Below are 12,316 nucleotides of genomic sequence, written 5' to 3'. Positions count from 1 at the left end.
AAGATGCAGTGTTAATCATACTAGTGGCATGTAGAATCTAGATTCTGTGAGAAAGGAATTTGAAGCGATTGTTTTCAAGTACAAGTACTGTCCGCTTACAGTGTTAGTAGGGAAATGTTACAATGAAATGAATTTTATATATTAGAAAATAATTTCAGAAATGTATTGCTCTTGATTATAATTTTTTCAAAGCATATCAAGTTTCAAGTTTATTTAAGATTTCATATACCGCCCAATCAGCCTTCTAGGCAGTGTACAATGCCATAAAAACATATATAGTCCTACCTTTCGGTAATATCAATATGCTTCACCAATCTGGATTGTATTGTATATTACATTACATTAGTGATTTCTATTCCACCATTACCTTGCGGTTCAAGGCTGATTACACAAGAATTGTTATGATATTAGGAAGTACATAAGAAAAAGTGTGAACATTTTCTAATTTGCTAAGGAGTGGGTAGTATTGTAAGTGGAGCTTGGGATATGTCTGGTTATATCAGGCTGGTATAACATCTGCAGTATAAACCAGCATCTGGACTCTTTTACCCTATTTTAGTAAGAATCTATATCATACTTGCCCCTAACGAAATACAAAATGGGAAACATCTCAGTATTACTTTTTTTTATTTGTGCTGGTAATCATGATCTTTTTTTACATGTTCTTACAAAGTTCCTGTCTCAGAGGATATTTAACTATATCTACATTGACTTGGAAACCTAAACATACCAGACTTTTTGAGAAGGCCTTGTTCAAATAGCTCTTTCAGTTTGTCAGCCTATACTTTGAAATGGAGGACCTAGCTGATATTGAATTCCACAGGTCCACTAAACAATGCCCAGAATTTTGCAGTTCAATTACCGATATATAGAACAGTTATTTATGGCTTTAACTTTCAGCATATCCTTTCTGAAATCTGTCTATCCAGACAGTTTTTAAAGTATCAGGAGTTTTTCGACCCTTTTATACCTAGCACTATGTTTTGCTTTGCTGTTTCAGGGACAAAGCTCCTGCAGTTATAACATTTGACTGAGAGTTTCCCAATACCTTGAAACGGACTACACAAGTTCAGATATAGTCATGTGAAAAAATTAGGACACCCCATACAATATTCAGTTCTTTCTTAAGAAATGTTCACATATTGATGTCAAATCTTTTTTTCATTTATCTCTGGAAAAGAAAGTAATGTAATTGCAGTAAACAACAAAAATTTTCCTTGGATTTACTCATGAAACAAAAGATATCCACAAAAATGTGTAATCTAACTGAGGAATAAATTAGGGCACCCTAATAGCTAGTGTTACCCCCTTTGGCTGAAATAACTTAAACGAGACGCTTCTTGTAGCCATCTACCAGTCTCCTGACATCGGTCTAAGGAAAGTTTGGCCCACTCAATGCAGAATTCTTTCAGCTGTGAGATGTTTGAGGAGTTTCTTGCATGTACAGCCCATTTCAAATCACCCCACAGCATCTAAATGGGCTTTCACTCGGCCACTCCAAGACTCTCCATTTCTTAGTTTTCAGCCAGTCCTTGGTTGATTTACTGGTATGTTTTGGGTCATTGACGTGTTGCAGGGTCCAGTTCCACTTCAGCTTTAAATTTCTTACAGATGGTCTTGCATGTTCCTCAAGCACCCTATGATACACGGTAGAATTCATGGTGAATTCTATGATGGTGAGCTGACCAGGTCCTTCTGCAGCAAAGCATCCCCAAACCATGACACTTCTACCTCCATGCTTCACAGTTGGTATGAGGTTTTTTTCCTGGAAAGCTGTATTTGGTGTACGCCAAACATGACCTCTTTTCTAGTGTCCAAATAATTCAATTTTAAACTCATCTGTCCATAGAACACTATTCCAGAAGTCCTGGCGTTTGCTTACGTTCTCTTTGGCAAACTTCAGTCTAGCCTTGATGTTTCTCTTAGAGAGCAAAGGTTTCCTCCTTGCATACCTCCCATGCAAGTTAAGTTTGTGCAGTCTCTTTCTGATTTTAGAGGCATGCACTTTCACATCAACAGTAGCAAGAGCCTGCTGTAGGTCCTGTGATGACATTTTAGGGTTTTTGGAGATTTCTTTTATTATCTTGCAGTCTGTTCTGGAGGTCAACTTGCTTGGATGGCCAGACCTGGGCATGTTGGCCGTTCACATGAATAAAAAAAAAAATAATTATGACAAACTAAAATCTTAAAATCAACAGAGGAGAACCATCTTTTCTTTTCCAAAGGACTGTTACATCAAAAGAATGCAGTAACAAACAATTGGGTTTTAGCTGTTTCTTGAATTGAAACCAATCAATATATGCTATAGTGAAAGTAACGACAGGTTTTGGCAGTCTGTTGGATTTATGAAGAGAAGGAGAGAGATGAGTCAAAGATCATCTTGAGGTTACGAGCCAACAGGACAGGGAGGATGACAACGTTGTCTACAGAAATAGATACTGGCGGGGGGAGGAGAATTGGGTTTAGGAGGAAAGATAAGGTGAGACATTCAGGTCACAAAGTCAGAAAGGCAGACTGACTCGAGCTTCAATGTCTGTAGAGATTTCAGGTGTAGAGAGAGGTCAATCTATGAATCTTCAGCATAGAGGCGATACTGAAAGTAATGGGATGAGATTAGAGCACCAAAGGAAGAAGTGTAGATGGGAAAAAGAAGCAGTCCCAGGACAGAGTCCTGAGATATACTGATTGATAACGGGATAAAGTCACTTAATCCTCCAGTGCCCACTGCTTTCAATGTCAGCAACATAGGTCCCCATTCTGTTCCCGTGGTAGTGGCCGCCGTGCAGTAAATGCTTTGACGCCCATTAAATTCCTATGGACATCGGAGCAATTACTGTGGCTTTGTAAAAAGAGCCCTTAGTAAGACCTCTGGAGACAGAGAATTACTCACTGTATCCGAATGTAACTTGCCTGTATCTACTACTAAAAGGTATGAACTGATCCCCCCAGCAAAAAAAAACAAACAACCCCCACACACAGATACAAACTCGTTAGGTTGCAGATCTTAGTGCCATCCAAAGACAGACTATATTTTTCCATCTATTCACTCCCAAAGACATTGAACAGGACCAGCCCTAAACTCAGCCCCGAGATACTCCACTAATCACCTTCTTTTCTTCTGAGTGAATGTCATTCACCAAGCACTGTCTTCTACCACTCAACCAGTTCACATTCCGGCTCACCACTCTGAGACCCACCCTAAGTTGAATATCAAAGGTTTTGCTGAAATCCAAGCACACCATATCCAGCATGTAAACCCAAACAAAGAAATCAAAGCTTTCTGAAAAAGACTTGAATTTGAAGACTCCTGCTCCTTAATCACATCCACTGTTCTGAGCTGATCATCTTAAGAATTCCACGCAGGCTTCAACGCAGGTGTGTAAAGTGTTGAGCCCACTAGGAAATCTTTTAGAAGCATGGAATGCTCTTATAATTAAAGGCTCAGACTTAAAAAAAAAAAATACAATCAAAATATTAGAAAAGTAAACATTCAAAGCAAAACAGAGGACCAGAAGAAACCAAAGCAAGACAGCTAGGAAACCAGTATGTTTATATCACAGAAGCATGAGCTTTGAAGGTTAAGAGTCTCAATAAAATGTTAGCCTGCTAAAGCTATGTTTTGCTAAACTATACTCGCCATACGGTGTTTTGTCATATTGCTTTGTAAACTGTAGTTTGCCCTCCTTGTCAGACAATATTTGCCATGCAATCTTTTACCATAATTTGTCTGAAAATGTGGCGCAGTGGTTAGAATTGCGAGTTGTAGATTCCAACCCACACTGCTCCCTGTGACCCTGGGCGAGTACCAGATCTCCCATTGCCCCAGGGACATTAGACAGATTGTGAGCCCACCGGGACAGATAGAAAAATGCTTTGAGTATCTGAATAAATTCATGCAAACCATTCTGAGCTCCCCTGGGAGAACAGTTTAGAAAATTGAATGAATGAAATATCTAGTCCAGGGGTCCCCAAAGTCCCTCCTTGAGGGCCGAATCCAGTCGGGTTTTCAGGATTTCCCCAATGAATATGCATGAGATCTATGTGCATGCACTGCTTTCAATGCATATTCATTGGGGAAATCCTGAAAACCTGACTGGATTCGGCCCTCAAGGAGGGACTTTGGGGACCCCTGATCTAGTCTATTGGGTGCCACAAGTCTCTCATTTTGTCATCCCCCCCTCCCCAATTAACATAACTATCTCCTGAAAGTTTTCAAAATGTTTACACAACAGCTTTAAAGGCATTTTTATTATAGTGAATGGTTTAAGACATTGCTGGTTGTGCCAAAACTATAACTTCACATCCCCAGGTATTTCTGTTATCCTTCAGGGTTCTCCCCTGCCCTCACCCATAATTTACCAGACCTAAACCTAACTCAAGGAGGGGAAAAGAAGCACCTGTACACAGAGATCCAGCGGCGTGACTCCATTCTTGTCTGGTAGGTATTTGGCACCTCGTGACAGAAGGATCTGAGCTGTGTCCCTTTGGCCGTGACTAGGTGAAATTTGGAACAACAACAAAAACAAACTACAACTGATCATCATTGTTTTTATTTTCATGCATTGCATACCCTAGTGCAAGGTTTGGCAACCTTTTTAAAGCAAAGAGCCAATTTATCCTAAAAATTTGACCCAAGACTTACTAAGAGCCATAATGGGTAGAGACGGGAGTTGGAGAAATTCCAAGTCTCTCCCCTCCATCCCATGCCCATCCCCGTAACCCAGTCAAGATTCTCTTCCCTCTCCAGGACCCAACCCTTTAATCTCTCTTCCAACTCCATGATCCCTCCGCCCAGGCCTAACAAGGTACCTGGTGGTCCAGCGGGGTCTTTGTAGCAGGAGCACAGCCCTCTCGTTCCTGCCTCCATGTGGCTGCCTTCTAAAATGGATGCCTTGGCCTTTCGCAGCTGCTTGCAGCATTTCCACGAGAGGTCACAGCAGCCATTTTTGAAGGCATCTGCAAGGAGGCAGGAGCGAAAACCCCCTGTTGGACGGTGGACCAACAGTTACCTCGGTATGTCCAGGGGTAGGGAGGAAAAGAATTATGTGGTTGGGAGGGAGATTAAATCGTCAGGGCCTGAAGAGCCATAGTCACATGGTAGAAGAGCCGCAGGTTGCTGACCCCTGCCCTAGGAATCTATGACATTTACAATAAATAATTTTTATAATAATTAATTATTATTTTGCAACTTCTTAACTGTGTAGAATGCTAGAGTGTGGCTTGGTCTATATTCTTAATAGCACATTTCACAAATCACCTTGTGAAAAATCAATATACACTTCTCTCTCTGTATTCGCTGTGACAGGGGATTAACAGACCCGCGAATACAGAAAAAACGCGAATATACTTTTTCATAAGTTATTCGCTGTTTTCTATTAAAAACCATCATGAATATGGTGAAACCGCGAATAACTGGCCTGTTCCCGAAGGAGAGGCAAAACACGGTGAAGAAAGGGCTGGGAATCGGCGATTTTCTCTGTAAATGCTTGGAACTGGCGATTTCTCTATGCAAGCTGATGTAATTAGGGGAGGAGGAGCCAGCAAGCTAAAAACCGCAAATAATCAAAACCACGATTGCTAAAACCGCGAATACGGAGGGAGAAGTGTAAGCTAGTTTGTCGGAGACAGTTCTATAACACAGCATTTCCATTTCGGACAGCTGAACGACGCTGAATAGCTCCAGCACACTAAATGGAGTGAATGTTTTTCACGGCACATTATAATTGAAATTATAAAATTGCAAAACCAACAAAAAATTAAATTTGAGAGTTAAATTTATTTAAAGTACTTTAGGCTCTGTGTGGGTAATTGTAACAACAGTGAAATTAAAATAGAATAAAATTGCTAATCAATGCGATGGATGTGCTTGTTTTTGAGTACAAATTAACTCAAACCGCACCTTGGTAGTTGACAAGCAAACACACATTTCATCATCCACCATCTGCAGTCGTTCTCTTTTTTCAATTTAATTTCTGTCAGAGCTGAAAATCCAAGTTCGCAAAGATAAGAAGACCCAAATGGTAACAAAGCCTTGATTGCTTTGTTGCTCAAGTTAGGATAGCAATTGATTAAAAAATAAAATTTTCAAAGACCAATCACATCAAAGAATGATGCTTGTCTGGGCGGTTGTATCCTTATTCAAACATATGCTCATAACATTGACAGATTCTTACGTACGCGACGTATGTGGCATCTATTCTAGTGTATACTTATGAAGGGAATTTTTAAATATAAAGTAAAATTCTGGAATCTTTTCAAGGCACAGAAAAAAACAGGGGAAAACAACACCACAACCACAAAGATGCACAAATCAGAGTGGAATTGTCCAGAAGAAAATGATGTGCAGTAAAGAAGTGTCCTCCAGTATATCTGATGATTTGAAGATCTTTATTGTTCAAACATCAAGAAAACACATTCATCGACTCGACATGTACATGGTTCGGCCATCAAGGCCTGCCTCAGGAGTCGTTCTCTGTGGCTTCTATCTCACCAACCTTTGCTTGGGCTGGTAGCCAGGAGGTAGACTGTGGCTTTCTGATTCGCTGGGCTTGTATTCTGTGGCTTGCAACCTGCTGACTGGCTTTGGCTTGCTGGGTCTGTTGAGGCTGGCTCTCCAACTTCTGCAGTTGGAGAGCCAGCCTCAGAGTACCAGCAAGCCAGAACCAGTCAGCAGGTTGCAAGCCACAGAAATCAAGCCCAGCGAATCAGAAAGCCACAGTCTACCTCCTGGCTACCAGCCCAAGCAAAGGTTGGTGAGATAGAAACTAAACTAAACTAAACCTTAGGTTTGTATACCACATCATCTCAACATTCGCAGAGCTCGAAATGGTTAACAAGAATTAGGGTGGAAAGCAACTCCAGTAGAGGGAAAGATGAAGAGGAAATTTAGAGGACTAGAGTAAACAGAGAGGGAAGAAGAGTTACATTTTTGAGAATAACCAGGTTTTCAGATGTTTACGGAAGAGTTGGAGGGAGCTCAGATTCCTAAGTGGGGAGGTTGTTCCAGAGCTCAGTGATTCTAAAAGGGAGGGAGGAACCTAGTTTTCCTACAAGGGTGACGCCTTTTAGAGAGGGAAAGGAAAGTTTCAGTTTTTGGGTGGATCTGGTGGAATTGGGGTGAGAGGAGTTCCAAGAAAGAGGAATAAAGGGGGGGGGGGAGGATGCCGTGTAGGATCTTGAAAGTAAGGCAGGCACTGAGATAGAAGCCACAGAGAACGACTCCTGAGGCAGGCCTTGATGGCCGAAACATGTACATGTCGAGTCGATGAATGCGTTTTATTGATGTTTGAACAATAAAGATCTTCAAATCATCAGATATATTGGAGGACAATTCTTTACTGCACATCATTTTCTTCTGGACAATTCCACTCTGATTTGTGCATCTTTTCAAGGCACACCACTGTGCCATGGCACACAGTTTGAGAGACAATGACTTATTCTATAGGGCAGTATTTCCTAAATCTGGTCCTGAGGGCATCCCAGCCAGTCAGTTTTCAGAATATCTGCAATGATTATGCACGAGACAGATCTGCATGCAAATAAATCTAATGCATATTCATTGTCAATATCCTCAGAACCTGACCGGATGGGGTGTCTCTAGGACCAGGTTTGGAAATCACCGCTATAGAGACACTTGGACACATAAGTGTCCTTATAGAATACTAGTACAAACCCAACAAAGTGAGACTACTATTCACACAGGCTAAGTATATACTTACCAGCGTCAATGGCAGCATGCAATAAATTTACAAGCACCATCGACGTGCAAATGTAAGTGACCTCCTACAGAATGAGGAGGTAAATGTGCAGGACTGCACTGAAAGACATACAGTTAACCCTTTCTATTTAAAGAGAAGATTGTGCCAAATAATCTGGCAAACGAGACAAGTTAGAGCTCATATTTTAAGTGTGGTACAGTGGTTAATGCTACAGCCTCAGCACCCTGAGATTGAGGGTTCAAACCCACGCTGCTCCTACTGAGAAGAGTGAAACTGGGCCCACCGTCCGTCGACACCTGCCCAATTCAGCTGATGAGAGAGCTTGAAGGCCTGAGACTATCCCACCTCACAGACCTCATCAATGACTCATTACAGTCTGGACAAGTTCCACTTAAATGGAAACTCTCCATCATTAAACCTTTACCAAAAAGTAAATAAAATGACCTAGAAAACCTCACCAACTCCAGTCGTGGATATCCAAACTAGTAGACAAACTAGCATGCCATCAAATATCAGACTTCCTGGAAAACTCATCCAAACCTGACCCAGCCCAATCAGGATTCCGCTTACACCTGAGCACAGAGATCATGCTAGTAGCAATACAGGACTCCGTCCTTAAATGCCAGGCAAGACGTGCTGCTGGGGTTCCTAGACCTATTGGCGGCTTTTGACCTAGTCCAACACATGCTGCAGAGAAGTAGGCCTCGAGGGAAGAGCTGTGGCATGGATAGAATAATTTCTATCTAAAAGACTAACGAGAGTAGAATGGTAAGGGAATACCAGCAACTGGAAAGAAACTGCCATAGGGGTACCGCAAGTATCCGCCATGTCACCCATGCTATTCAACATTTTCCTCCGACCGCTTGGAATATTCATCAGAAACCTGGGGTGGGAATGCTACATCTATGCAGATGACATCTAATTGATCATACAGCTGAGGAAACGAGACGCGATGACCAAACACATGATTGAGATGAGCCTACAGAAAATCTTTGGATGGTTTCAAGCAAATAAGAACATAAGAATTGCCGCTGCTGGATCAAACCAGAGGTCCATACTAGCCAACAAAGAAAAGACAGAACTACTACTCATAAACAAATGGGCAGGAAACGACCCTGGTTTCCACCTAATACTAAATGGTAATACTGTAGAACCATCCAAGAATGGGGTAAGAAACTTAGGTATCTGAATAGATTTATGTAAACTGTTCTGGGGGGCGGGAGAGTAAGAGATCCTGGGTATATTACAATGTAGACTCTTTTGCTTGCATGTGCCAATCTTGAAACAGATTCTTGATTAAAAAAATAAATACATAAAGGTCTTCACATCTACCTGAAAATTTCTAGGCTGCTAAATTCTGACCACTCTAAGATCAAGTGCAGGATAGATATCTTTGGTTCTATCGCATCCCCTTGAAGCGTGATGAGCATGATCCAATCAATCTCACTTTTTGAGCTATGAGGAACACTACAGAAGGGTTGCACTATACAAAAGATTTTCTTTAGATGAAGCTTTTGGGAAATTTTGTCCCCAGTTCGAGAAACTGAATCCTTGGGCAAGCAAATAGACTTGCAAGGTTGTTTTGCACTTTTTTTTTTAAAAGCTAAATTTGCCCAACCTCAAATGTTTCCTCTATCTTGTGCCAAGCTGTCAATGTGAAGAGAACAATCCTTGAGTAGCAATTCAACACTCCTGACCTTCTAGGATAAATAGCTACTTTAAAGAGAGATTTATGATCATGTGCTCCCCCCACACACACACACAAAATCTGGCTGCAAAGTCACATTTTAATTTTGAAAATAACAACTACACCCCAGGCTCCATAAAGGGAATAAACAGTTATATCTGTTGATATGAAAACTAAAGCAAACAATTTATGTAAAATGTTGTCAGCAGGACAACCGTGTGCTTCTTTCCCCAAGGACCCAGGGCAATCAACGTGGGTTTATTATCCCTTCTTAAATCATAAGCATGTTACAATAGTTCAAGCCTGAAGCCTTGGTCTGTCTGAAAAGAAATCATACAGAGAAGACCCATTCAAGTAGCTTCAATAACCCTGTAATAACCAATATTCCAAACCAACGCTACATGTACTTCCAGGAGGCATTAAACAAAGCCCCAGGATTGAGCACATACATTTTTTTTCCCTTTGTGAAGCCAACAGACCACCTTAAATCAAAGAGAGCTGACTCGTGCAACAACTTCAGCTGCTTTCCCAGAGACGGGCAACTCATGCATTATAGGACTTGCAGCCACAGAAATAGTCTGAAGTCTTTACAAACAAATGTGCCATTAATATAGTGACTGAACAAAGCGCACAATTGCCCCGTAGGCAAAGGTTTTAATCTCTAGGATCACAAGGTTACATCATATAATACAGTGGTACCTCGGTTTACGAGTGCACCGGTTTGCGAGTGTTTTGCAAAACGAGCAAAACATTTGCAAAATTGGCGCCTCGGAAACCGAGCTTGCCTTGATGTACGAGCGCCTCCCCCCGCAATCCAGCACCCCCCGCCGCGATCTGACATCCTCCCCGTACCCATCATCCATCCTAACACATCACTTACCCCCCATCTGGCACCCGGCACCAATGCACAGGACATGCCGGTGCCAGTGCCTGAAGACTGTCGTCCTTTTCGCTGGGCCTTGAGCATCTGCGCATGCTCAAGGCCTTAGTTCCTGCTCTCTTCAAGATTCTCGGAGAGAGCAGGAACTAAGGCCTTGAGCATGCGCAGATGCTCAAGGCCCAGCAAAAAGGACAACAGATCTTCGGGCACCGGCAAGTCCTGTGCGTTGGTGCCGGGTACCAGATGGGAGATAAGTGATGTGTTCGGGTGGGTGATGGGTACGGGGAGGATGTCGGATCGCGGCGGGGGGGGGGGGCAATGCGAGCAGGGGGGGAATTCCAGATCGCGGGGGGGGGGATGGCAGATCACGCGGGGGAGGGCCTTCGTGAGTTGGGGGGAGCAATGCCGATTCTCGGGGGGGGGGGGGGGGGGGTAGAGCAGTGCCACTGGCCTCGGGGGGGGGGGGGAACGAATCAAGTGAGTTTCACTTACTTTCTATGGGGAAACTCGCTTTGATATACGAGTAATTTGGTTTACGAGCATGCTTCTGGAACGAATTATGCTCGTAAATCAAGGTTCCACTGTTTTTATTTACAGCAATGTACTTTTACTAAATGGAGGCCACAGTACCATATGAGCAGACAAGGACCACAGGCCCCTCCAGTCTCCCCAGGTGCCTTTGTCTACTTTAGCTCTGATCATCACTGCTCCTTACTGCTTACCAACATTTTCTTTTCTAAGATGACCTTTTTACTGCCTTTGAGGGTCACTCCTTAACCATTTATTTATTCATTCTGTTTATTCATTAAACTGGTTTTCTATCCCGTTCTCCCCAGACAGTTCAGAACAGATTACAGGTTAACATACAAAACATGCAATTAACAGGTTATAATTTGCCATAGTTGCAATACAAGTTTTCATCCTAACTCAACACATATTATGAATCTAATATCAATATACAGTAAAACCTTGGTTTGTGAGCATAATTCGTTCCGGAAGCATGCTCATAATCCAAAGCACTCGTCTTATCAAAGCGAATTTCCCCATAGGAAATACTGGAAACTAAAACGATTCGTTCCTCCACCCAAAACCTTTAATACAAAATACAGTACTGTGCGTAAGATATGCGCACTTGCACTGCGCTTAAGTCACTCCTGCAGTTATGATGTGGCTAGTTGTACAGGACTTACGATGTGTGTACTTGCGCAGCGCGTAAGAAGTGCGTACTTGTACTATGGGTATGTTGTGTGCACTTGAACTGCGAGTAAATTGAGTGTGAAGCTTTTATTGCACTCAGCTGCGCTCAGCGATACAACACTTGTACATTGTGCGCACTTGACGTGACATGCGTATACACGCTTGTACTGCAAGACAACACTCATTTATCGTGTTAAAATTTAATAAAATGGGGGCCATTGGCAAAGTATTGCGATGAAGAGTCATCGGTTCTTTTCTTTCTTAGCTGTATTTAGCACACTCAAAGGGGAGGGTGGATTTGGGGAGTAATTTTATAACATATGTTATAATATGTTATATAACGTGTGTATATTCTATTTTAGTTGAAAATGTGATGAAGGGTGGGTGGGTGGGGGTTATTACACTATTAGATTTTATGTGTTAGATATTTTAGTGCTATATTGGAATTACTTGTATGATGTATTTTTGTGCACTTGTTGTTTTGATTTGAAAATGAATAAAGATTTTTTTTTTTTAAAGGAAAAAAATAAAAAAATTTAATAAAATGTTTTGCTTGTCTTGCAAAAGACTCGCACACCAAGTTACTCGCAATCAATCCAAGGTTTTACTGTATATAATATAGAGTTGAAAACAAAACAGTCTTAGATAGAATCTTACAGACCTCAGCGGTGCCACCTGTATGAGTCCAAACTTTTAAACATACAGGATAACGGCACCAGAGTCGTCATCGGTCTCAATAAATATTATAAATATCTTGATATATTTAGTTATTTAGTATAAGACTCTCAATAGTGAGTCTTTAGTTTGTTGTAAACACAGAGCCGGTTTATAGCT

At 41.7% G+C, this 12,316-nt stretch overlaps 1 protein-coding gene across 4 annotated transcripts in view; it reads right to left on the bottom strand.

The window, feature by feature from the left end:
• The window catches only part of HACE1 (HECT domain and ankyrin repeat containing E3 ubiquitin protein ligase 1), a 293,187-nt gene that overhangs the window by 199,183 nt on the left and 81,688 nt on the right, over positions 1–12,316 (bottom strand). For all 4 annotated transcript variants that reach the window (XM_033937256.1, XM_033937255.1, XM_033937257.1 and 1 more), the window contains one exon: positions 4,398–4,494. In XM_033937256.1, the coding sequence (XP_033793147.1) occupies positions 4,398–4,494 (97 nt within the window). The remainder of the gene's footprint in view (positions 1–4,397; positions 4,495–12,316) is intronic.

The sequence above is a fragment of the Geotrypetes seraphini genome, chromosome 3 (assembly GCF_902459505.1).
Source record: "Geotrypetes seraphini chromosome 3, aGeoSer1.1, whole genome shotgun sequence".
In the NCBI taxonomy this organism is placed as follows: Eukaryota; Metazoa; Chordata; class Amphibia; order Gymnophiona; family Dermophiidae; genus Geotrypetes; species Geotrypetes seraphini.
Note: the sequence above shows the minus strand (reverse complement) of the source record. Positions and strands in the feature narration are given on the sequence as shown.